Here is a 22345-nt window from a genome sequence, read left to right as displayed (position 1 = left end):
ATGCTGAACTAAACACCATTGTGTTCTGAGATTGTACAGTATATCTTCTCAGTGCACTGAAGACATTGAAGACTTTATCTCTGACTGTCTCACTGAACCCCTCACCCACCCACGACCAACAGAGGAGGAGAGAGATACAGAGAGAGGTGTACATTAAAGACAGTGGAGTGTAGGAGGGATGTAGGAATAAACAAATGATTCCTGCTCTTTGAAGATGCAAGGCAGCCATGGCTTTCATGTTTCCCACCGAGACTCACTGTTATGTGGCCAGACTGGAAGCATGTGTCAGACCATATTTATTCACATCTTCACATCAAGAACTCTCAAAGTTTATACAGGTTTCTCAAGTAAGATTGAAGTTTGAATTCACCTAAGAGATTTTCAAAGTTATAATAGAAAAGTTGCTATTGATTACCAGTAAATAAAGCCATAGGGGTAGATGTGGGTCCTGATATAAAGGATATGAAATGGAATCACTTAGAATCAAACCCATAACATAAGACACCACTTGCAAAGCATTATGTAATTCGAATTAAACTATCACTATTATTGCTCATGACAGTGTATTTGTTGTCAAGTCATTTGAACTACTGTACAGGCAGTACATGAAAGGGTGTGGGACACTTTGATTGCTACCTTTGGTGTGACAGGTTCATACTAAAAAAATTGAGACTGGAAATATGAGCTGACAGCAGCAGGTTCATCCACAGGCCGTGCTCAGTGGGGAGAGCAACAGTCTCTAAGTGATAACAACCAGATATCTGCCATGGAATTGGTGAGCCTTATCATGTGTTTGTGTGTGTGTGTGTGTGTGTGTGTGTGTGTGTGTGTGTGCGCGCGTGTGTGTATGTGCCTAGCATTCTCTCACTCTCGCTCTCGCTCTCTCTCTCTCTCTCTCTCACACACACACACACACACACACACACACACACACCTATATATAACATAGCATTTATGAGTGAAGCTTAGTGAATGTAGGCCTACTCCTCAACAAACTTCAGCAGGTGGAGAAAGAGATATTGATTATCATGGGAGTGATTGCCTAATGTATCTTACCTGATTGATTGATTCTTTGTGATTGCAATAAAACAAATCACTATTTTATCATGAGGAGCTATGCAGGCTAGACCTATAGTAATAATCTTATTTTGATGTACTGTATGTGTCCCATCATTCCACCATGCAAATATACTCAAAAAATTTCATTATTTAGCGATTTGGAGCCTCATAGATCACCGAGCAGAACCCCTATACTGGAGTAGTGTAATGACATACCAAATTTGTCATCAAATCACTCATTGAACTTTTGACCCCGCTCTGCCCTGCCTGCGGGTCCCAGAGAGCACCACACTGATGGCTTTGCCTCTTGAGCTGTTGAGAGAATAGAGGACGGGGAATTCAAATGATCTTGGTCAGCAGGAGGACACTTTCTCTCGAGACAACAACAATAACAGCAACTACTAACTAGTTAGACTATTGAAATGTGTACTGCATCTGGATGCGATGATGACTTGAAATTGTGGGTGCTGTACTAATGTAATAAGATGGGCAAGTTTTGGTAGAAAGGAGGTATTGCAAGACAACTTCAAAACCTGGACATTTGGAACCACAATTTTTGGAGAACGTTTCTACAGTGGACTAATGCAAACAACAACAATGTATTTGGAGTAAAGTACGCCTTTAATGTCTTGGTGTGTTTAGAGTTTTTTCATTCAAGCCCCTTGATCACTGATGCACTTTCATGTCAGTGGCACCACCTGCTGGCCCATTGCAATCGTTGTCCATTGAAACCTGCAGCCTGTTCACTTATTCATGCTGCTAATTGTTCTCCTCTTGAAACGCAATGAGTTACCACATCCAAAAATGCGTTTATATCAACCCATTATTGGAACAGAAGCATCCTGTTATTTTTATGGTCAATTATTACTGTACACAGTGGCAGTAGGAGATAAGTAATGATGCTATGCTTGCACCACTTCTTCTACATGTTTTATTAATAGTATGAGTTTTATAAAAAAATAATGCAGTGGCAAAAGGTCCCACCGCATATTATTCATAAACTACTCATAAAACCTTCATCAAAATGCTCAAGCTTAAACATATAACATTCCATGTCTGATTTGTGTATCGTAGTTGATGTGTGGTGGGGATTTTTGTGTAAAGTCAGTGAAAGGAAATGAAGAAACAGATTTTTTTTTATAAAAATGGTTTTAACAATTCAATTTTTCAGTATAAAACATTTCTGAGTCCATGGCCAATCAAACAAATTCACTGTCACAATTTTACAAATTATGATTTCCCCGTCCTGCCCAACAATCTAAAATAACATACAAATGACTTCTTTTTTTTTTTTTTCCTTTATGGGGGTTTTCCTTTCTAGTAATGGGAAATATTACAATAACGCAAAACCTATCAATCACTCATTGTTAGCTATAATATTAATAATAATAAAAAAGAATGAATGTGAACTCCTGGTCCGGTCAAAAGTCCAAACACAAGCCTCCACAGTTCTGGTCAACATGGCATCTATGCAGTCTTCTGCTGGCCCTTCTTTCCAATCAGGGACTTGTGGATGTGAGGGATCACACCTGAGAAACACAGCAAAAAAAACAGTGGTCAGGTATGAGTGCGTGTACAATTTTTTTGTGCGCATCATGAAATGCCCAAGAATGCACAGCACCACCTGGGCATATGTGGGGGTTTCCGTGTGGCGTGACCCAAAAGTGTTGCGTGTGGATGTGTGTGTTGTGATTCAAAACAGTCATGCACAGGCTTCCGAACTCACCGCCTCCAGCGATGGTGGCCTTGATGAGGGAGTCCAACTCCTCGTCTCCACGGATGGCGAGCTGCAAGTGACGGGGGGTGATACGCTTCACCTTGAGATCTTTAGAGGCGTTGCCCGCCAACTCTAGTACCTGGATGAGAGTCCAATCGGAACTTTAGAATTCATGCACAAAAGGCAAAACAGCAATGGGCCACACTTAAACACCTAGATTAATCAATTTGGCTCACCTCAGCAGTGAGGTACTCAAGGATTGCAGCACTGTACACCGCCGCTGTTGCTCCTACACGCCCATGGCTGGTAGTGCGGGTCTTCAAGTGTCTATGGATACGACCCACTGGAAACTGGTAGAAACACACACAGGGAAGGTTAAATTAGACACCTGTAGGAAAGGGCACCAACAATGGGTTGGTTCTTAGTTAACCAGCACCACTGATCAGTCTCACAAGTCAAAAAACAAGTTGGCATTTCAAATCAAATGAAACCAGCAGCATGAAGACTCATGTCAGAAAGCATTGCAGGATCCACAATCTTACCTGCAGTCCAGCCCTCTGGGAACGCGATACTGCTTTTGCCTTGGCTTTGCCACTGTCCTTTCCTGCCTTACCACCAGCCTGTAACGAAAACGGCAAAAACATATAAAGTCAGTACTCAATATTAACACAACGCCGTTTTCCCCCCACCCTGACACTTGCAACGCAATTGCAATAACTCAGAATCCCATGTCGAAACAATGCGAGTAAATAGAGGTAATTTCGCCAGCTAGCCAACACTGCGTGAAGAAGAACAAGTCCAAAAATCAAGCTGGCTGGTTCGGCCGATAGGTGACTAGCTAGTTAAACACAGGTGCGGTAGTCCGCCACATTCATATGCGTTGAGCTACTACGGTTTCCCGCCAATTGACAAGCCGTGGCTAAGTAGTAGTCGTGGTTGGCATCAAAACGATGAGGCTTGCCCTGCCTGCTAACTAGCATGCTAACATCAAACAGGCTGGAACGCGAAAGCACGACACACTTCCATGTGCCTCAAGCTAACGCGAAGCACCTCCACAACTAAGAAATGAGCCGTCAACCGTGTTCATTTGACACTACCTGCGAGGTAGCAAATAACCTCAACATATGGCAATTGCCACTTGTTTATCGTGCGCCGTTGACATAGCGAGGATTAGCAACTTTAACCGCTTCTAAAATATATGGAATTGTGAAACAGCGCTTTGGTTACATTTTTTAACTCAAAAGACAGACGTAAAAAAAAATTTAGCTATCAAATGATCATTCATTTTCGTTAACTAGCTAGGTATTTGCGCCACAGCAGAACAAACTGATTCCGAAAAAATTGCTAGCTAGCCAGCCATTAAACCACATAATTCGTACTCTAGTCGGTGACTAACATTTAAACCATTATTCACACTCGGCAACTTGGCATCAAGCAACCAACTTAAAAACACGAAGTTTAACGTGATTTAATAAGCGTAACTCGAAACTTCAGCTGCTAGCTATCAACCTATCAGGTAGGAAACGCGAACTCGCCTCAGCTATGTTAGCTAACGTTAGCTTTAACTAGCTATTCTTGGCCAAATTGAAACAGCAGGAGCTAACAAAAGCTTATTTAGAGTTTAACCACAAATGCACAAATTCATACCGAACATTCGCAATTAGATAGGTAAGTATAAGCAACAGATGCATACCATTTCAGCGTTTTGTTATTTGATTGTGGAACCGAAGGGATCGAAAATAATATCGGTTCAAGACGGAGAGAAACAATAAACCCTTTAGCAAAGCTATCTCCTCGCGAGCGGACATCGACCAATAACAATTCCGGTTGTTACTTTGAATATTCTTTCTAACCAATCATGGTGTTGCTTGTACAATATCCACCCATCCCCCACCCCAAAATCGTCCTTTTTTGCGCACGAGACCAAGATGTAGGCGGGACTATGACAGCTAGAAATGTGTTTGTTGGATTACGACGTCCAGGTGATAGCCTTGCACGTGACCGGGATAAACTGAGACGGGCGGAGCGGCCCGCTGAAGAGAAGAGAAGTCTACGCCGGCTGATCACATTGTAAACTAGCAACTGTATCTTTGATGTCTCATTCAGAACAATACAACACGGTCTTTCCATCATGTTCGAATTTCCTCGCTAGCTTTCCTTTGGAAGGCGCAATAAAGCGATATGTCAATGGCTGTGTAGCCAACGTTTGCATCCATAGCAAACACTGTGAATAGGAAAACACAAAATCCAGACCGATTTCACGTGTTTATCATACTTCACATTGTTTTGAGTCGATTTTGCCGTGAACTATAAACGGGGCACCAGGTTCATGCCCGGCAGGCCGCCCCATATGTAAAATCAAATGTTATCAGAACGAACCCGGTGCACCTGCTGTCGCCCAAGCAGTCTAAACGAATGTTCATAGAGAGAGCGCGAGAACCAACATTTTACACTTCACTGACTGTAAATGCAACATCATGAAGTAATGAATCATTAAGACTGCAAACAAAAACAACGCTGGAAAAATGAATGACTCCATGTACATTTCATAAAACGCCTTTGCTTAAAAATGTATGTCACAAAATACATCAATTGGGGTAACTAATTAGGCTACACCATTCCCATGAGTGCGCTAGTTGATTGTGGCGACTATTCGTCTAATATCATAACTAATGCTACTGCTACTCACATACTGCTATACTGCACTGCTATATTATACTGCTTATATTATACTATATTATACTGCACTACTACTGATCATATATTGCACTACCTGTAAATACTGTTCATTGCACTTTCTGCTATTTTGCACTTCTGGTTAGACGCTAACTGCATTTCGTTGTCTCTGTACTTGTACTCTGCACAATGACAATAAAGTTGAATCTAATCTAATCTAATCTAATCTAGTATACCCAAGGTTTGTCAAGACATCACAAAAATGTTCGACATCTATCAGGAGGAATCGCTGAGTTTCGCCAATGTCATCGAATAAGGAGGGCATAATTGTTTGAATGGCAAGACGAATGGACCAGTAAAAAGACCCGTTTGCCATCTGCTGTTGTGATTGGCAGACGTGGGGCCTATCGGAGTGCAGCAGCCGACGTTCTGTTGCTCGGTGAGTTCGGTGAGCACGGGAGGGGGGGTCAGAGATACGCAGGACGGAGAAGCTGGCTGCTGGTGGCGAAGATGGCGGATGGGGACAGTGGGAGTGAGCGCGGTGGTAGCAGTGGTGGTGGTGGAGGAGGGGGAGGAGGCAGCGGGTTTCAGCATTACCAACAACGCGAACAGGAGACCCAGGAGTTGGCATCGAAGCGAATGGACATTCAGAATAAACGTTTCTATCTGGATGTAAAGCAAAACGCGAAAGGCAGGTTCATAAAAATCGCCGAGGTCGGCGCCGGGGGCTCGAAAAGTCGACTGACCCTTTCCATGTCAGTTGCGGCGGAGTTTCGTGACTACCTGGGAGATTTCATAGAGCACTACGCCCAACTTGGGCCTAGCAGCCCGGAGCAGATTGCTCAGTCATCCGGTGGGGATGACAGCGGGCCTAGACGGGCCTTGAAGAGCGAGTTCCTGGTTAGAGAGAACAGAAAATACTACCTCGATCTGAAGGAGAACCAGCGGGGGAGGTTTCTCCGGATCAGACAGACCGTCAACCGCGGGCCCGGGTTCGGAGTTGGGGGCGGTGGCATCCCGGGAGGTGGCATGCAGTCCGGGCAAACAATCGCCCTCCCTGCTCAGGGTTTAATAGAGTTCCGTGACGCCTTGGCCAAATTGATAGATGATTACGGAGGAGATGACGAGGAGTTGGCCGGCGGCAGAGGTGGCGGGGGCTACAGCGAGCTTCCGGAGGGCACCTCTATCATGGTGGACTCCAAACGGTTCTTCTTTGACGTCGGATCCAACAAATACGGAGTTTTCTTGAGGGTGAGTGAAGTCAAGCCCAGCTACAGAAACTCTATCACTATCCCATTCAAAGCATGGAGCAAGTTTGGAGGCGCATTCAGCCGCTATGCCGAGGAGATGAAAGAGATACAGGAGAGACCGAAGGATAAAATGTACGAAAGGAGAGGGGGAGAGGAGTCCGAGGGGGACTATGTGGACGACGATTGATCAAGCCGGCTGTATAATTAATTTGACAACCTGACGCAAAGCTTGTAGATAACAACGACTATTAGCCTATGTGCATGACGAATCGAACCTAAATGATAAAGCAGTGGAGTAAAAAAAAAAAAAAAAAAGTATATTTGACTGAGAAATACTGTCTATATTAAAAAGAACCGTGTTATAATAAGCGTAGATGGGTGTGCTAGCTGAACGAGTAAAGACTGCATTAGCTGGCAGCTCATAGCTGTATGAGATTTACCATTGATGAAAAAAAGAAAGTTATTTGATTGTCCATTTAATAAACTAAACCTCACTCATGTAGCCCAGCAAAGTCAAGTTTCACAATGTTCAGAACACAACATTAGGTTAAGGTCCCATTTGTATCTATCTATTTTAACTCACTTGGACCTGAACTATGTGCTATATATGATAAGAAAGTGTGAAAATGTGGTGTATTAAGCAGAGATGTGAAACCCAGCATCCATTACATTGCTGTATGTTCTGTCTATAAGAGGCTCTTATGTTTGTGCAGAGACCCCACTGTATATTTTTGAGATTTTGTTGTTGTTGCAAAAGCCACAACTGTGGGGCATAGAATTTGGCATAAAAAAAGTGAACAGCTACTTTGACTGGCGACTCAACACAACCTCTTTGAGCAGCCTTGTGAAAGCAGGGGATTCCTTCACTCTCCTCTCCTTCAGACTATATCCGCTGCTCATATGATTATCTAGAGCAGTAGGTGGTTAATACTCTCTGTGGCCTGTGTGTCAGGACTTATCCTCTATCTATGGGTATTGTATATCAGTAAGACCCGTGGCTCCCTGTATGCTGTCCAGAAGGAGTGGACCGAGTGTTGTCTGAGTTTTGTTATGCTGTCAAACCTGAAACTTGTTAAGATCTTGACAACTGAATATGTCACCAGGAGCAGTTTCGGTCCCCAAGGGACACTGCAGCAGAGAAACCTGGAAGACTAGTTATTGTTTTCAGATATATTCAAGCGTAACATTGATTTGAGCTTAAGCTTGATCGGGTCAAAAAGGCCTTGATGACTAGGTAGAGTCATCCTTCCACCTCAGACCATTTAAGACTGGAACATCAGTCTGATTGTAAATTAGGTGCTTTGGAAACAAATCCATAGTAAGGTGCTGTATTAAATATACTGGAAGATATAATATACAAAAGATCAAGTATAGATAGAATTATTTTTCAAAATGAATATATTGAAATATGTCTAAAATATATCTATATGAAATGTATTAGATAACATTGCCTGCAACTGGCTTATTTAAACACTAAACTTGGGTGCAATCATCCAGGGGGGGTTTTCATACCTGCGTTTTCCTTAACATTTCTTTAATTCCTTATGAGGAAATGAAGAAGTGTGTATTAAACGATAATGATACATTGTAACAGTATATATTTGATTATGCATTCAGATACAATCCCATTCAAATAGTCTGTCCTCTCACTATCAACACCGTTTAACACAGGACACCCATCGTGTTCTCGCCTTGTCTGAATCCATCCATTTTACATTTTCTCTCTAGTTGGTACTTTTTCACTTAACATCATTCAACATCAAGACATGTCTTCATGTGGTCCTTTTTTAAACTATTTTACATTTTGCATGCCTGCTCCAGTATGGAGCTGCCTTGTGTTATTTTATTTTGCATATTCTGATTGCTGTATGTTGGTATTAATCCATTGTTGCTCAATTTTAATTTTTCTTTATATTTTTGCGATGGAAAAAAAAGGATCAAAAGTTAACTTGTCAACATACTAAAAGTCATGGCATTTATATACTTCAGGAAATGTCATTGTCAGCAGTGGTCACCGTTTCCCCTGATGTGTGAGCCTCCTGTTGGTTTTAACTTTACCCTTCAGCACAGCAGAGAATTTGTCATACAAAACATCTGGGAGCAATAGTTTTTTTTCTACTGATATAAAGAAATATATATATATATATATACATATATATATAAACTTGAGTTTTAACTACATCCTTATTCCTGTACTGTGTTACGTGAAATGGCAGCTGTTTCAGTCATGTGTGTTCTGCTGTAATATTCTACAAAATTCCTTTCAATGATAAATAAAAGTTATTTGCTGACAAGTGTTTTTTATTTTTTTTAATTTCCCAACCATCAAATCAGAATCCAGAATTATATCTCCCTTGTCTACAATATGAAAATATATAGATATATTTCTTTAACATAAGGTAATCTAAGGCCACATACTTGACAACCACATTGGTTAACAGAAGTCCCTCCCATTCATATCTGAACATACATGCATAGCAGAGGGAAGGATGCTGTATGTAAAAGAAACAGGACTCGCGTGGACTCTGTGATCTTGAAATAAGAGCCACTGCGCATCAACTACCAGTTGTAATCAACTGATTGTCGTCCACACACGCATGGCTTTGCTTATTTGGATAGTAACTGGAGTCAACTTCGGTAGTCACTACCTGTATTTTCCAGGACATTTAACTTTGGCTGTCACTTGTTCATTACAGGACTGTGTGTGAACAGGATTAAACACTAAAAAGAGGACTGACCACTGAATGTAGGTGGTGTGTACGGGGCCTGACAGGTAGACAGAGAGAGACTCCTGAAGGTCAGTGATAGGAGGAGGTCTTAGTCAGCAACAGGTGTGAAATGTTGATTTGAAGGAATCATACTGAAGGCAAGATAGGTGAAGGATATCCTATGTATGCAGGTTTACAGAATGCACTGGTAATGTAACACTGTGTTTTTGGTTTTTGTAGTAGATGAAATGTTAACTTGATATACTGTATGTAGATAGTTCAATATGATAGTCAAAGATAGACAATATGTAGGCTAAGTACAAAGGTCAGCGTGTGTGTTATGCAGTCAGAGGGGTGCGGAGGGACAGTCAGCTGTGCCTTTCTATCAATAGATGTCACCCAGATGGAGAGAAAATGATGTAAGACTTGACTGGTAGAGAAGCGTGCTACACATGCTGCACAGCAAAACACATGATTTACCACTTCCAGTAAGGGGTGTCCATAGTGTTGATGAGAGATGAACATGACCATGATGGTGTTAGAGGCCAGACTGGGTAAGTACACTGGCCAGTGTCTACAGCTGTGATGCCATGGGGATTGTAGTGACCACTGACTGACGGTCACAATTACAACAAACTTTGAGTAACGTTACAGCCTGTCAGCACTTTGTGCAGGGTAGTGGTTCAGGGTCACTGAGGTCAGAAAGAGGAAGCCCCCTGCTGGCCTTCAAACACCACATTCAGCTACAGTTTCAGTTTCTGACCAGGCCAAATATGCTTCGCTTCCAACAACACTTAAAGTCAGACAGATCTTTTGTTGATGCTTTTCGTTATGTCAGCGTAACAACAATGTAGTACAAACTCACGTTTCAAAGTTCACTTTCAGTAAAGGTTATTAAATCGGTTTTATTTCATTTAGCGATTTTCCTCTGCTCAGGACTGACAAGGCGTGTATCTTCGGTGGTTGACTGACAGCTCATCTAGACAAATGTTAGAGCTGGTTGCTAGCTAGCATAAAGAGGCTTTGGTTCTAGCTAGATTTCATCCTCTTTGCTGCTGTCTATATGGCTGGGCACGGAACTTTGTTTACAGTTGAGGCAGGCACACTTCACCATTGCCTTATCATGATTGGAGAACATGCAACTGTTGTACTTTGTGATGTCAGAAGTGACATCTATTTACAATGCTATACAATATAAAAGGAGGTGGCACAGTTCGAAGCATTAACATCTTCAAGTGTCATTATTTCCGAGACAACTTTGATATGAAATGTACCCTTTGAAAGTCAAGAATTACAATTAAAAAAACTAGTTAGGGCATTACTATGAGCGTCATTTAGTGATTTCCATTTCAGACTTTAAAATGGATGCAGACTGGTGTACAGATCTAGATTCTGTGTTAAATCAAGTGTTTGAATTCCAACTGATTCATCAAGCCCTGTTAGTTCAGCAGACAGGATGCTAACTCTGTGAACAGTAATGATACCCAGAATTGAGCAGCCATTCATAGAACTATACATGCAATGGTGAGATGCAATAGATTGATGAATAAGAGTTGGCTAGACGTCCACCGATGACTGAACTAAGCGCTTACAGTACAACATCCGCTGACTGAAGAGCTAAATATAATCTGTTTATATTAAAGGGGCAATCTGGGATTGGTACATCCATTTTGACTTTTAAATAAATATTATATATCCATTGATTCTTTCACAATATAACTTGTATAAATGCTTCACAAGCTCAATTGAACTGTCTAACCCCATCAAAACCGAAAGTATAAACTTGTTTTATTCCATTATTTGTAAAAAAAAATAAAAATAATAATAATAATAATATATATATATATATATATATATATATATATATATATATATAATAATTTAAAAAAAAGCTTCAAAACATGGTTAAAATTATAATTTTGTTCTCATGTATGGTCAGTCCTTGAATCCATAGCTCCATCTTTGAATCTGAGAGTGGTTACATTTCTCCAACCCCATCCCTCAGCTGTTTACCTGTGACCTTTCTGAGTACTGAGTGAGTTAGAGAGAGAGGAAGGGCAGCTCAAGGGCATGTAATACCACACTGGGCTCCCGGCCAATAAAAAAGGGGATTATTTCACATGCCTCTGGTATCCCGCTGGGCTGGTACTAAGATACAACCAACCCTGAGCGGCATGTCTATCAAACGGGGCTGGATAGCATGCAGGATACAGTAAGGTTAAGATGGGGCCAGCGACAGGATCAGTATGGCTAGGGAATCCCACTGCACATAGACACACACACACACAGACACACACACACACACAGACACACACACTATCAATTATGCATATGTACTGTAAGTTGTCAGCAGCGTACTATGCTCTGGTGGAGTAACTGAGAGGGAGAGCAGGGAGGTTGGACTAAACTTTATCGACCCACCCATACTCATTCACTTCTGCATATACATTATTAAACCATGTATGGGAGAAAGTGGAGGTTTCTCTGAAAGTCTACAAAGTAACAGCATGATGCAATACTTGTTGGTGATTCATTTCATTGAGTACCACATTTACCAGTAGTTACCAGTAGTTACTAGTAGAGGTCATTGCAAAGCACAGAATGTTTATGATACATTTTTTGACCGAAAGAATATTTTATGCCTATGTGCCTATTTTATGTCTATAGGATTGTTGAATTACAGAGTAAAATATATTTATAGTGCCTACCAACCCAATTCTATTATCTCTATTATTCTATAAAATCTATTAACACACTGTCTGAATCTCCATTTCTTACATTTGCATAAGGAATACACATTTAAAAAATGTAAATAAAAAATGCCCAGAATGATGATTGTCAATTGTGATATCTGCATAATCAACTATCCCTCATATCAATTGTTGGGTTCAATTCCAATGTGATTTCACTCAATACAAGAAGTGAATTGACATAAACATTGTGAATTGAAATTGGCCAATTGTTCTACATCAGGATTCTTCAATTAATTTTCTGTAAGACACAGGTGATTCACTTAGTTTAATATTTATTTTAAAACATTTGGTTTTTTTGCACACATAAAAACAGAGAGTGAGAAAAAGACAAACATGATAGGTGGAATGTATATGTGTATTCATATGTGCAGCATGCAATCCTCACCCTTTGTATTCAAAAGTTGAGGAAAAATAGAGAAAATAAAAGCCCATGTTTCCTGTTTTGCTCCCTCTAATACTCCACCTCATAAATCCATCACTGCCCATGGCAACAAGCTCACCAATCTGCTGCACCCTGGCAGCAGAGATGGTCCCTGGTGTCTTTGAGGGAGCAGAAACCAAAACCAGAGCATAAACAATGATATGGGTGGGAGAAATGAAGACATGAGAGTAAGGACAGGCGAAGGAGAGGGAAGAAAGAGCTAGGAAGTGAATGTGGAGGTGTTGTATGGAGAGGGATTCCACTCTTGCTTCACACAGGGTGAAATCCTGTTTGCGTTGTGAATGAAGGACTTCCGGGCTATATATAGCCAGTGTTGCCATGTGCAGGGCTGAGCTAAGAATCCCTGCGTGTGTGCGCATGCACACTTACACAGACAGACAGACAGACAGACAGACAGACAGACAGACAGAGAGGCAGACAGACAGACAGACAGACAGACACACACAGACACACACGAATGGAGGAATTCTATTATATATGATATTAGTTTTACATAATATAATATTACATTACATTACATTACAATCTCCATGTGCTCCAAAGCTATGCTGTAAGGACACAATCCTTTTCTCATAATCACAGCAGGACACAACCTGATAATCAAAAAACAATCTCTGAAAATATACAATATTTATTTTGGAGGATTACACAAATACTGCATGCTGCATTGTAAAGACAATCTATGCTGTAAAGATGCAAACGATGTTCTTCCAATTAGTTTGATAAAATATGTCTGAATATCGATTCATGGTTAAACTACAATACTGCGGAGAACTATGCAAATTAGAAAATGTGGATATATTTCTGCACAAATATCATGCTACAATTAGCTTGACAGACTTCTTCTGATCTTTTGTTTGTCTATATCAATATAAATGAAGTTATAAACGATAATTATATGAAATAAAATATAAGTATACATGTTTTTTCAAACTATATCACTCTAATCTAGTGCATACATACACTACAACAGTATGTATAAGCCTAGTATTATCTTGAAAGGTTTCATTTCTGACACCAACCAGAAAAATACATTTAAACATACTGCCTTATCTCTTTTGCAGATAAATGCTTGTAACTTGCCTAAGAATTTAGATAATCTAGCATCAATTACAGTTCAATTATTGGAGTTACAGAGACATGGTTGTATAAAGATATTGTAGATCTCCGCCATATTGAAAACTATAATCATATCTACAGGTGTAGACAGGGCCGGATCATAGTCCCGTGAGGCCCCTGGGCACATGTCTTTTGGAGGCCCCCCCCCCTCCCGCTTTCCTACATTGGTGTCTTTCTTGCCTCCCTCCTCACAAAATCATCCACTAGATCGTCAAAATCTAGCTGTCTGACAAGGTCTGACTCTATTGACATAAGTGACAATGAGCTGAGACGTGTTTGGCACATGCTACTCAGCAGCTCATTTTTCATTTTGTCTAAAAGGGAAAATGTCCGCTCACCATGGCAGTTTGTCACTGGCAAAGTTAGAAAAATCCACGAAAATATTGGCGAACACTGACTGCAGATTAAGTGCCTGCAACGTCTCAAGCAATTTAGTTGGGCACTTCTCACTCTCAGAGTCAGACATGAAAGACTTGAATTGGATGAGTTTGTTGGCAAAGTTTATGTCCAAGTCTGATGGATATGCAGCAGAGAGTGCATTTACCTTTTCCACGATGACATCACTGTTAGCCACCTGATCTGACATAAACAGAACTCCAAAGAGACTGGTCAAACACTTGTAAGCGTCCAAGCGATGTTCAAGGCATGCCACTAGCTTATCAATTACCATATAAAATGTTTCTATTTTGAACTTCTCCCTCCCCTCAAGTGTCACACCTGGCTCTGAGCTCTCATCTGCAAATGTGTTTTGCGTTTCCTCTTTCGCTGAAGATCGTGCTTATATGACTGAGAGACACCTGTCATATTTACGGCTGCCCTTTCAAAAGCCTCAAACTGGTCTCGCTGTCCTGCCACAAAATCCCTCTACGAAGACAAAAGCTGTGCTGCTACAGAGATGTCAATGTCACTTGTCAGTAGGTGCATGCTTGTAGCATGGAACCAGTCAAGTATGACGTCCCAGAAATGTGCCATGAACCCCATCTCTAAGGTGTCCAATTTAGCACCTAGTCCAGCAGCCTCATTTCGAGTATCACTATTCTCATTATCATCATTGCACATACCACCGAAGGCCTCTCTAATGTGGGTGTAATCTCTCCACAGTGCCTTGGTTGACTCTGCCCGAGCACTCCACTGAGTACTGGACAGCAATTTTAATGTCAGTCTGACATCTGTCTTTCCGAAAGACTTTCCCCCGTCTGTGTGTGGATGAAGAGCAAAATGTGTACACTGCAACATGTTAAAAAACTCGTCAGCCTCTGGGCTACTGCCGTCTAAGGTGTTAACACCAACTAAGTTAAGTGAGTGCGCTGCGGAAGGCACATACTCTATCAGAGGTTTTTTGTTTCAGGTGGGCCTAGACACCTGTATTTTCCTGACATGTTGCTTGCATTGTCATATGACTGACCTCTACAGTTTGAGAGGTCCAACCCAAGGCCCTCCACCATCAAAGTCACACAGTCTGCTAAACTTTTACCAGTGTGGCTCTCAATTGAGTCAAAGCCCAGGAATCGCTCCACCACATTCCCGCTGCTGTTAACAAACCAGAATATGAACGTCAATTGGTCCACATGTGACAGGTCAGGCCACAATTATTGAAAAAATATTTGGAATCTCGAATCTCATCTGCTATTGTTTGGCGAGTTTTCTGACCCATTAGCTCAATGAGTTCCTCACATACTGTCGATGACAAATAGGTCACTGTGCCTCTTCCTTTTCCGCCAAACTTTTGAATCCTTTGATGCACAATCAAAAGTGACCCGGAGTTTTTATTTTCTATATCTTTGCAATAAATGGAATTTATTGCAAATTCTATGGAATTTGATAGGAACTTTTGATATTTGTAAATGTTTGCAATTGTAAACATATTTACTGTGGACAACTATTCACCTGCCACACATTTCACAATTCAACACAGCTGCTTTTGCACATCTGATGCATGTAAGTCTTAACTTACAATTGTTTTACCTAAGAAAATATTTGATATCTTGTGAAAGATAACTGTACATAATATTTGAACATTAGGTTAAGGTTACCTTGACATCCATTACTAGTGAGAAATAGAAATATATCCAACACTATTAGCTAGCTAGCTGTTGACATATTCTATTCTAGCTAGCTAACGTTAACTTAGAGGGACGAAGAGCAGCAGCAGCAAAAGGGAAAGAGTGGAGAAGCATCGACAAAGAGGAATTCATGACCTTTATTGGTTTGACCCTCCTTGCAGGGGGGGACAAGAGCTGGGATGTGGCCTTGCGGGAGCTTCTGGATGTGCGATGCAAGGGTCGCTTATGCGATAGATAGAATGGTCTACACAGGGAGACAGCCAGGAGAGGAGGTTCAGAGGAACCTTGGAGAGAATATCGTCCAACAATTCAGACAGACAGGTGAATACAGAATACAGAAGTGAATATACTCTTGAAGTTCTAGCGCAATACCTACATAATTTTTCCAATCTTTCATAGTATGTATTTTATTTTTAATTACCATTGTGAGAAATGTATTTATTTATAAGCAAAAGGGTAGAATGGCATAAAATACAATACAATAGATAATGCATTCAGTTTATTTTAGTTTTAGAATTTAGAGAATTCCATGTTGAGTAAATTGACCATTGGTTTTATTTTTTATTTTCCTTTTTTTTTTAATCATCGGTCGCAACATCATAATGGACGACTTCTACACCAAGTCCCTTGAGCTCCTTGAGAAGAACCTGACCATTCTGGGGACTCTTCGCCAGAACAAGCCAGACATACCGCCTGTCATGAAGCCATCCAAATCGAGGGAGATGCATAGCTCAGAATATATGGCAACATGACCATGGTGGTGAGCTATGAGCTGAAGAAGGGAAAGGCTGTTGTGCTCCTGAGCACCATGCATGATGACAAAGCAGTGGATGACAACAGTATGAATAAGAAACCAGAAGTGATCCAGTGCTATAACAAAACAATAGGAGGAGTGGACACAATGGATCAGATGGTTGGCACCTACTCATTTAAGCGGAGAACACAGAGGTGGCCCATGTTGCCACCCTCAATGCCACCAACTTCACTTCACAACACTCTGGAATGTATCTGACCTCAGTCGTGTCCCATGGTAATGTTGATACAATAATTAACAATAATAATTGATTGCTTTTACAGTATATAAGGCCTTTCTAGACACCCAAACCGCTCACATTGTAAGGTCAGAACTCATTTCATTACATGTATAGCATTGACACCATCTTCAAGGTCCCTAAATCGGAACAACCCATGATCCTTAGTGCTGACCGTGACCTTGTTGTTCTGGATCCAGAGGTACTTTTGGGGCTCAGCAACAGACTTCAGGTTGCCCCACTTTCCTGACTTTTCCTCCCACTGGAACAGACATCTGGTGTCTGAAAAAACCATCTCAACATCTGGGATCATCTGCAGCTGTGGGTATAGGCACAGACAGTGCATAGAATGTGAGAACACAAAGGAAGTCAGAAGCATGCAAGAATGAGATTAAACAAAACAGACAGCTTGGTGTTCGAATATTTACCTGCACATCATTCCTCTCAACAACAGCAAAATAAGACTTTGTTTCATGCTTGAAACAGAAGGCCATGTTGACAAAATTCTCCTTTCCTGTCTCCTTATAGACAGTTACTGAAAAGCAAAACAGAAAAATTCCAATGTTTACTCCCAAAGAGCTATACACCCCACAACATATTCAACCAGAGGTACTCATGAGCAAAAAAAGGATCCACAAATTGGACAGAGGAGGGCACACTTTTCTTGCTTGTTCACCTGAGTTATGTTGAGTGCACATGCATAACAAATTTCTTCTTTGGCTCACAGGCACCTCAGGTGGTAAAAGCTTCTGACTGTATTTTTAGGCCTTGAGTATGAGACAAGCCAATGAGTTTAAGACTAGAGTATGTGACAAGCCAATGAGGTTAGGCCCATGAATCTTGAGATGTCACAATGCCACAAAAAAATGCTAACCTAAACAAATTTCGAGAGAATTCTAAAAAGGCCTCCTAAAATATATTGTAAGCGTACCTTTATCCTTTTTTGCAAGCTCTGACTTTTGCATGTACTTGACTTGGATGTGAAGGCCTGCAATGGCATCACTGACTGCAGCAAATTTCCGACCTTTAGCCTCAAGGTGCATGTCTTTCGATAGCATCACAAATCTGTAAAACACATACAATCAACTGGACATATAATAATATATGCGATTTAGCTTACGCTTTTATCCAAAGCGACTTACATTGCAGTGAGTGCATACATTTCAGTATATATGGTCCCAGCAGGAATCAAACCCACAACCTCCTTTTTTCAGGCTCTAGGGTTAGGGTTCATACTGTATACCTTTTCTCTGCACTGTATATGCTTGTATAGATATAGACTATATAAGCCTATGTATGGGGAGGTGTGGCCATTAACATAACTCCCATGTGAATGTAAGAGAGCATTTGGATAAATACATTTCATAATGACTCAATAAGCCAATAAAAGCAGTTAAACGGTTGACTAAAATGTGATCAAATATCTAACCCTAACCCTTGACACATTATCAAAAACTCCGAAGTACATACTTTGTGAGTATGCAGTCCTGATCTATTATCTAGAGATCTCTGATATCTCTTCCATAATGAAAATATGTAGCCTACAGCTGCTGAATACTCAAAACAAATTGGTTGGGAAGTTTCTTTCTAATAATAAAATGTGATCAAATTGTGCATCTAACAGCGCCCATGACATATTATCAAAAACGAGTACGCAGTCCTGATTATGTCTATTTTAAGATTAAAGACGAGAAAGATCGACAGGAATATACATACTTTCGGAACTTTCCCTTGCTTTCTGTTGAAGTAGACCTGCTGCTGCGACAAGCTGCTGCTTGTAGATTAAGAGATGTGCTCGTCGATCCTCCAGAGTATCACGTCGTCGACTCGTTCACACGAGCTGTGCAGTGTGGATGTTGAGTAGAGTGGTCTAATATATAGGGTAACGAGAACCTGACATTGGAATAACTATAAAATATATTCCCCGCCCCTCTAGTCACGATAGAGATGCGTTGAGCCAACAGACCACGTTATTGACATCATTATCCGGCAAGGGGTGGCGCTACACCCGCTCATTGCTCAACAGTTGAATTGATAATCTGATGCAAATTATGCAACCTTTCTGATATAAGTAATAAATAGAAGTAATAAAAGTAATAAAAAGTAATAAAAAATATAAACAGTATAAACAGCGGTGAAGCAATGTACGCAGTGGAATGGCAATATACAATGGCAATGACAGGTTGACAGTACAGATAATTACAGTGGAGGATGAGTCTGCAATGGATAATTATGTGTGTGCATATGTGTTATGATGTCAGTGAGTGTGTGAGTGACTTGAGGGGGGCACTGGTGGGGTCATCGTTGATGATCCTGATGGCATGGGGGAAGAAACTCAGTCTTAGTCTCTCTGTTCTTGCTGCATGACAGCGAAGACGTTTGCCTTACCGCAGCAGCTGGAACAGTCCGTTTTTCGGGTGGTGAAGGTCCTTCATTATCCTGTAGGCTCTGGTCCTACACCTCCTGGCGTACAGGACATGGAGAGGGGGGGTTGGAGCTCCCATGGTCTTTTCTGCCAGGCGTACCACCCTTTGCAGAGCTCGCCTGTCCTGGGCCGTGCTGTTACCGTACCAGACAGTGATGTTGCCAGCCAGGATGCTCTCCACAGCTCCAGAGTAGAAGGACTGAGGGATCCTCCGGGAGACTTTGAATTTCCTCAGCTGCCTGAGATGGAACAGACATTGCCTTGCCTTTCCCACCAGTGTACTGATGTGGGTAGTCCAGGTCAGGTCTTCTGTGATGTGGACTCCCAGGTATTTAAAACTGCTCACCCTGTCCACAGCAGTCCCACCGATGTCCAGTGGCGTGTAGGTCCTTGGATGTTGTGCTCTCCTGAAGTCCACAATCAGCTCCTTTGTCTTGGAGACATTCAGGATGAGGCTATTCTCCTGACACCAGAGTGACAGGTCTGCCACCTCGTCCAGGTAGGCTTCCTCATTGTTATCTGAGATCAGCCCCACCACAACTGTCGTCCGCAAACTTGATGATGGAGTTGTGTCTACCCACCCTGACCACCTGTGGCCTGGCCGTCAGGAAGTCCAGGATCCAGGCACACAGGGGAATGTTCAGTCCTAATCCAATCATCTTTTCAGCCAGTCTGGTGGGGACTATGGTATTGAATGCTGAGCTGTAGTCTATAAACAGCATTCTCACATAGCCCCCCTTCTGACTGTCAAGATGAGAGAGAGTGGTGTGGAGGACCTGGGAGACTGCATCGTCCGTGGATCTATTTGGTCTGTACTGAAGATGAGTGAATGTTTTTAAGTGTCAAAAAAGCATTGAAACCTATCATTTCAAACACTTTGGACGTGGTTTACGCGTGTGGATCTGAGAAAAATAGACTCCAAATCCTAATTAACATTGACTAGAATAAGAGTATATCAACTCCCCAGGCCGAATTCTGAAGATATTCAGATTTGACAGAGCTCTCAACATAAATAAGTTCATCTTCAAGAATTGATACCTTTGACGTTCCATGCAGAAACAGACTGGGAGGGATATTTATTCTGCATCCACGCGCGCAACTGTTCGCGTTTCTGGTGTAGCAGGTTACATTACCGCGCGGGTACGGATTACTTCACGTCGCATCCCGGTGTAGCAGAATTATTTAACTCAGAATATGAATTGACGTTATCGCAATTTGTCAATATAACAACAAAATGATTATTATTATAATTATTTCTTAACTTGAATGATATTACAGATGCAATCAATGATGTCATCTACAAGCACCTAGTAACGCCTTACAGATGAATACATGAAAAATATGCATATTTTGAATACATAATATATTCATACCGCCAATCTTAAGTGCATGGAAATTTCTAAATCGCTGTTCTAATATTTCAACTAGAAGGGTATAACACGATTGACAATCATTACTTACGTAATCATTTATCATAATTGCAAAAGTTAAGTGGTATTACCTTAATATTAGTGGTATCATCAGCAACCGTAATTAGTCATCATGAAACTACTATAGAGGACAGATGAGGAGAGGAACCTGATCCTTGTTGGGGGGGGTTTAAATAATAAAATAAAATAAAAATTAAACCTCTGTTCCAAAAAAAAACATTGTTTATTTGACATGAATACTGTATATATATTTTTAAGTCCCAAATGTCATATAAAAATACATTTCAGGTTTCAACAAACCTGAGTCAGTTTGCACAATCTTATATTTTATAAGAAACCTGGACCGTCAGGCCAGTTAGCCTAACCCAACACTTTCCTGCAGGAAGTTGCAGGTGCAAAAAAAGTAACACCACCACATCATCACCACCCATCTCTTTCTGTACATATCAACAGTCTTAAAATAGCTGGTAACACTTTACATTTAGGTCACATTTGTAAAGGGTTAATAAGCGGTTTACAATTAGTTAATAAATCACTTCCAATCAGTTTATTATTCAATTATAAACCATTTACAAACAGTCATGTCATTAGTTTAGATCGATAGTCACTTGGAGCTTGCCAAATAGGGAGCTTGCAGTCAGGAGCCAGTTATTAATGCTTTAAAAAACAAACCCTGATGTAAAATAAGGCAATACTATTTGTAATTGTTTCATGGTGGTTGCACAGTTGGTAAATTGTATAATTTCTTATTTAATGTTCTCTATCTATCTATGCCTCTATCCTACAATTACCACCATGACTACCCACATCAGATATGGTTGAGACCCTCCACTTATTGATTAATTTCTGGTATGGCAACACCTCATTGGACAACAGCGATAGCAGACCGGTTCTCCAAGACTCTCTGGGTACACTTTTATAATAATTGAAAACATTTAGAAAATTGATTAATTAACAACAATAATAATATTTAATGATAATTGTCTAATACTATAATAATATGTCTCTATAAAATGTCTCTGTAGTCCACACAATATATAGGTCACTCTGTTACAGCAGGTTACCTGGTTACAATTCAGCAAGACTTGTATTTAAACTGTTTATAGGACAGTATTCTTATTTTGAAGAGAAAAATAACTATTTTCAAGGACTTTCAAAAAACATCACAAACCAGGAAATGGGTTTGACAACATATGTGCAAGCTCATGTTGCTATCTTTACTCAGTATTTGGTAAAAACTATCAAATGATATATAACATTTACAAACAATTGGTAGGCTATGGCCAGCTACTGCCTCGAAAAAAAAGAGAAAGATGTAAATCACAGCACTAGCAACTTACTTCAAAGGTGATGCTACGAACTAGCTACACAAGCTAGCTAGCTAGCTATATGCTCGTTTTGATACAGTTTATGACTGGACTGAATCATGCAATGTTGGATCACTTTACTTGATGTCACCTATAAACATTCATTACTGTGCATAATTGCTTATGAAAGGTATGGCTACTAAACTGTTAATAAATTAAGGTCATATATCATCTGTTAGAAATATTGGTAACACATTCATAAATATTGATGACTGGTTAACAGTGTGACATTTCATCAGTTATACATGTTGGTACCTCATATGGTCAGAGGTTTTCTCCATAAGTACACAGGATAGAAGAGTACT

General features: G+C 40.7%; 2 protein-coding genes and 1 long non-coding RNA gene across 4 annotated transcripts; 1 reads left to right on the top strand and 2 right to left on the bottom strand.

Moving 5' to 3' along the window:
- Window positions 1-2433: 2433 nt before the first annotated feature.
- Window positions 2434-4611, bottom strand: h2az2a (H2A.Z variant histone 2a). Of its 2 annotated transcripts, XM_083673477.1 has the most exons (5): window positions 4470-4611; window positions 3319-3396; window positions 3013-3126; window positions 2786-2915; window positions 2434-2588 (listed from the first exon to the last, which is right to left on the bottom strand). In XM_083673477.1, exons 1-5 carry the CDS (start codon window positions 4470-4472, stop codon window positions 2527-2529), a joined length of 387 nt encoding a protein of 128 aa, XP_083529603.1. In that variant the 5' UTR covers window positions 4473-4611; the 3' UTR covers window positions 2434-2526. The 2 variants fall into 2 exon arrangements, with proteins under 2 accessions (XP_083529603.1, XP_083529602.1); XM_083673476.1 differs by lacking the exon at window positions 4470-4611 and having other exon boundaries at window positions 3319-3435.
- Window positions 4612-5935: 1324 nt separating this feature from the next.
- LOC310807154 (transcriptional regulator protein Pur-beta-like) lies at window positions 5936-8996 on the top strand. Its single transcript, XM_083673480.1, has one exon. It carries the CDS (start codon window positions 5963-5965, stop codon window positions 6887-6889), a length of 927 nt encoding a protein of 308 aa, XP_083529606.1. The 5' UTR covers window positions 5936-5962; the 3' UTR covers window positions 6890-8996.
- Window positions 8997-15967: 6971 nt separating this feature from the next.
- On the bottom strand, window positions 15968-18678 carry LOC310807155. The gene is made up of 4 exons (XR_014554312.1): window positions 18535-18678; window positions 17750-17883; window positions 17247-17353; window positions 15968-17137 (listed from the first exon to the last, which is right to left on the bottom strand). It is a non-coding gene; the product is annotated as an uncharacterized lncRNA (long non-coding RNA).
- Between the last annotated feature and the right edge of the window lie 3667 nt (window positions 18679-22345).

This window comes from Argentina silus, assembly GCF_951799395.1.
Source record: "Argentina silus genome assembly, chromosome: 7".
Taxonomy (NCBI): Eukaryota; Metazoa; Chordata; class Actinopteri; order Argentiniformes; family Argentinidae; genus Argentina; species Argentina silus.
The sequence above is the reverse complement of the archived record's forward strand: the minus strand, read 5'-3'. Positions and strand labels throughout refer to the sequence as shown.

Excerpts from the sequence above, each read along its gene's own strand:
- h2az2a (XM_083673476.1), bottom strand. The coding sequence starts at position 3,420 with ATGTTTTTGCCGTTTTCGTTACAGGCTGGTGGTAAGGCAGGAAAGGAC. Across the intron at positions 3,127-3,318 it reads CCCAGAGGGCTGGACTGCAG|TTTCCAGTGGGTCGTATCCA; the intron begins GTAAGATTGTGG and ends TGTTTCTACCAG. Across the intron at positions 2,916-3,012 it reads TTGAGTACCTCACTGCTGAG|GTACTAGAGTTGGCGGGCAA; the intron begins GTGAGCCAAATT and ends ACTCTCATCCAG.
- LOC310807154 (XM_083673480.1), top strand. The coding sequence starts at position 5,963 with ATGGCGGATGGGGACAGTGGGAGTGAGCGCGGTGGTAGCAGTGGTGGT.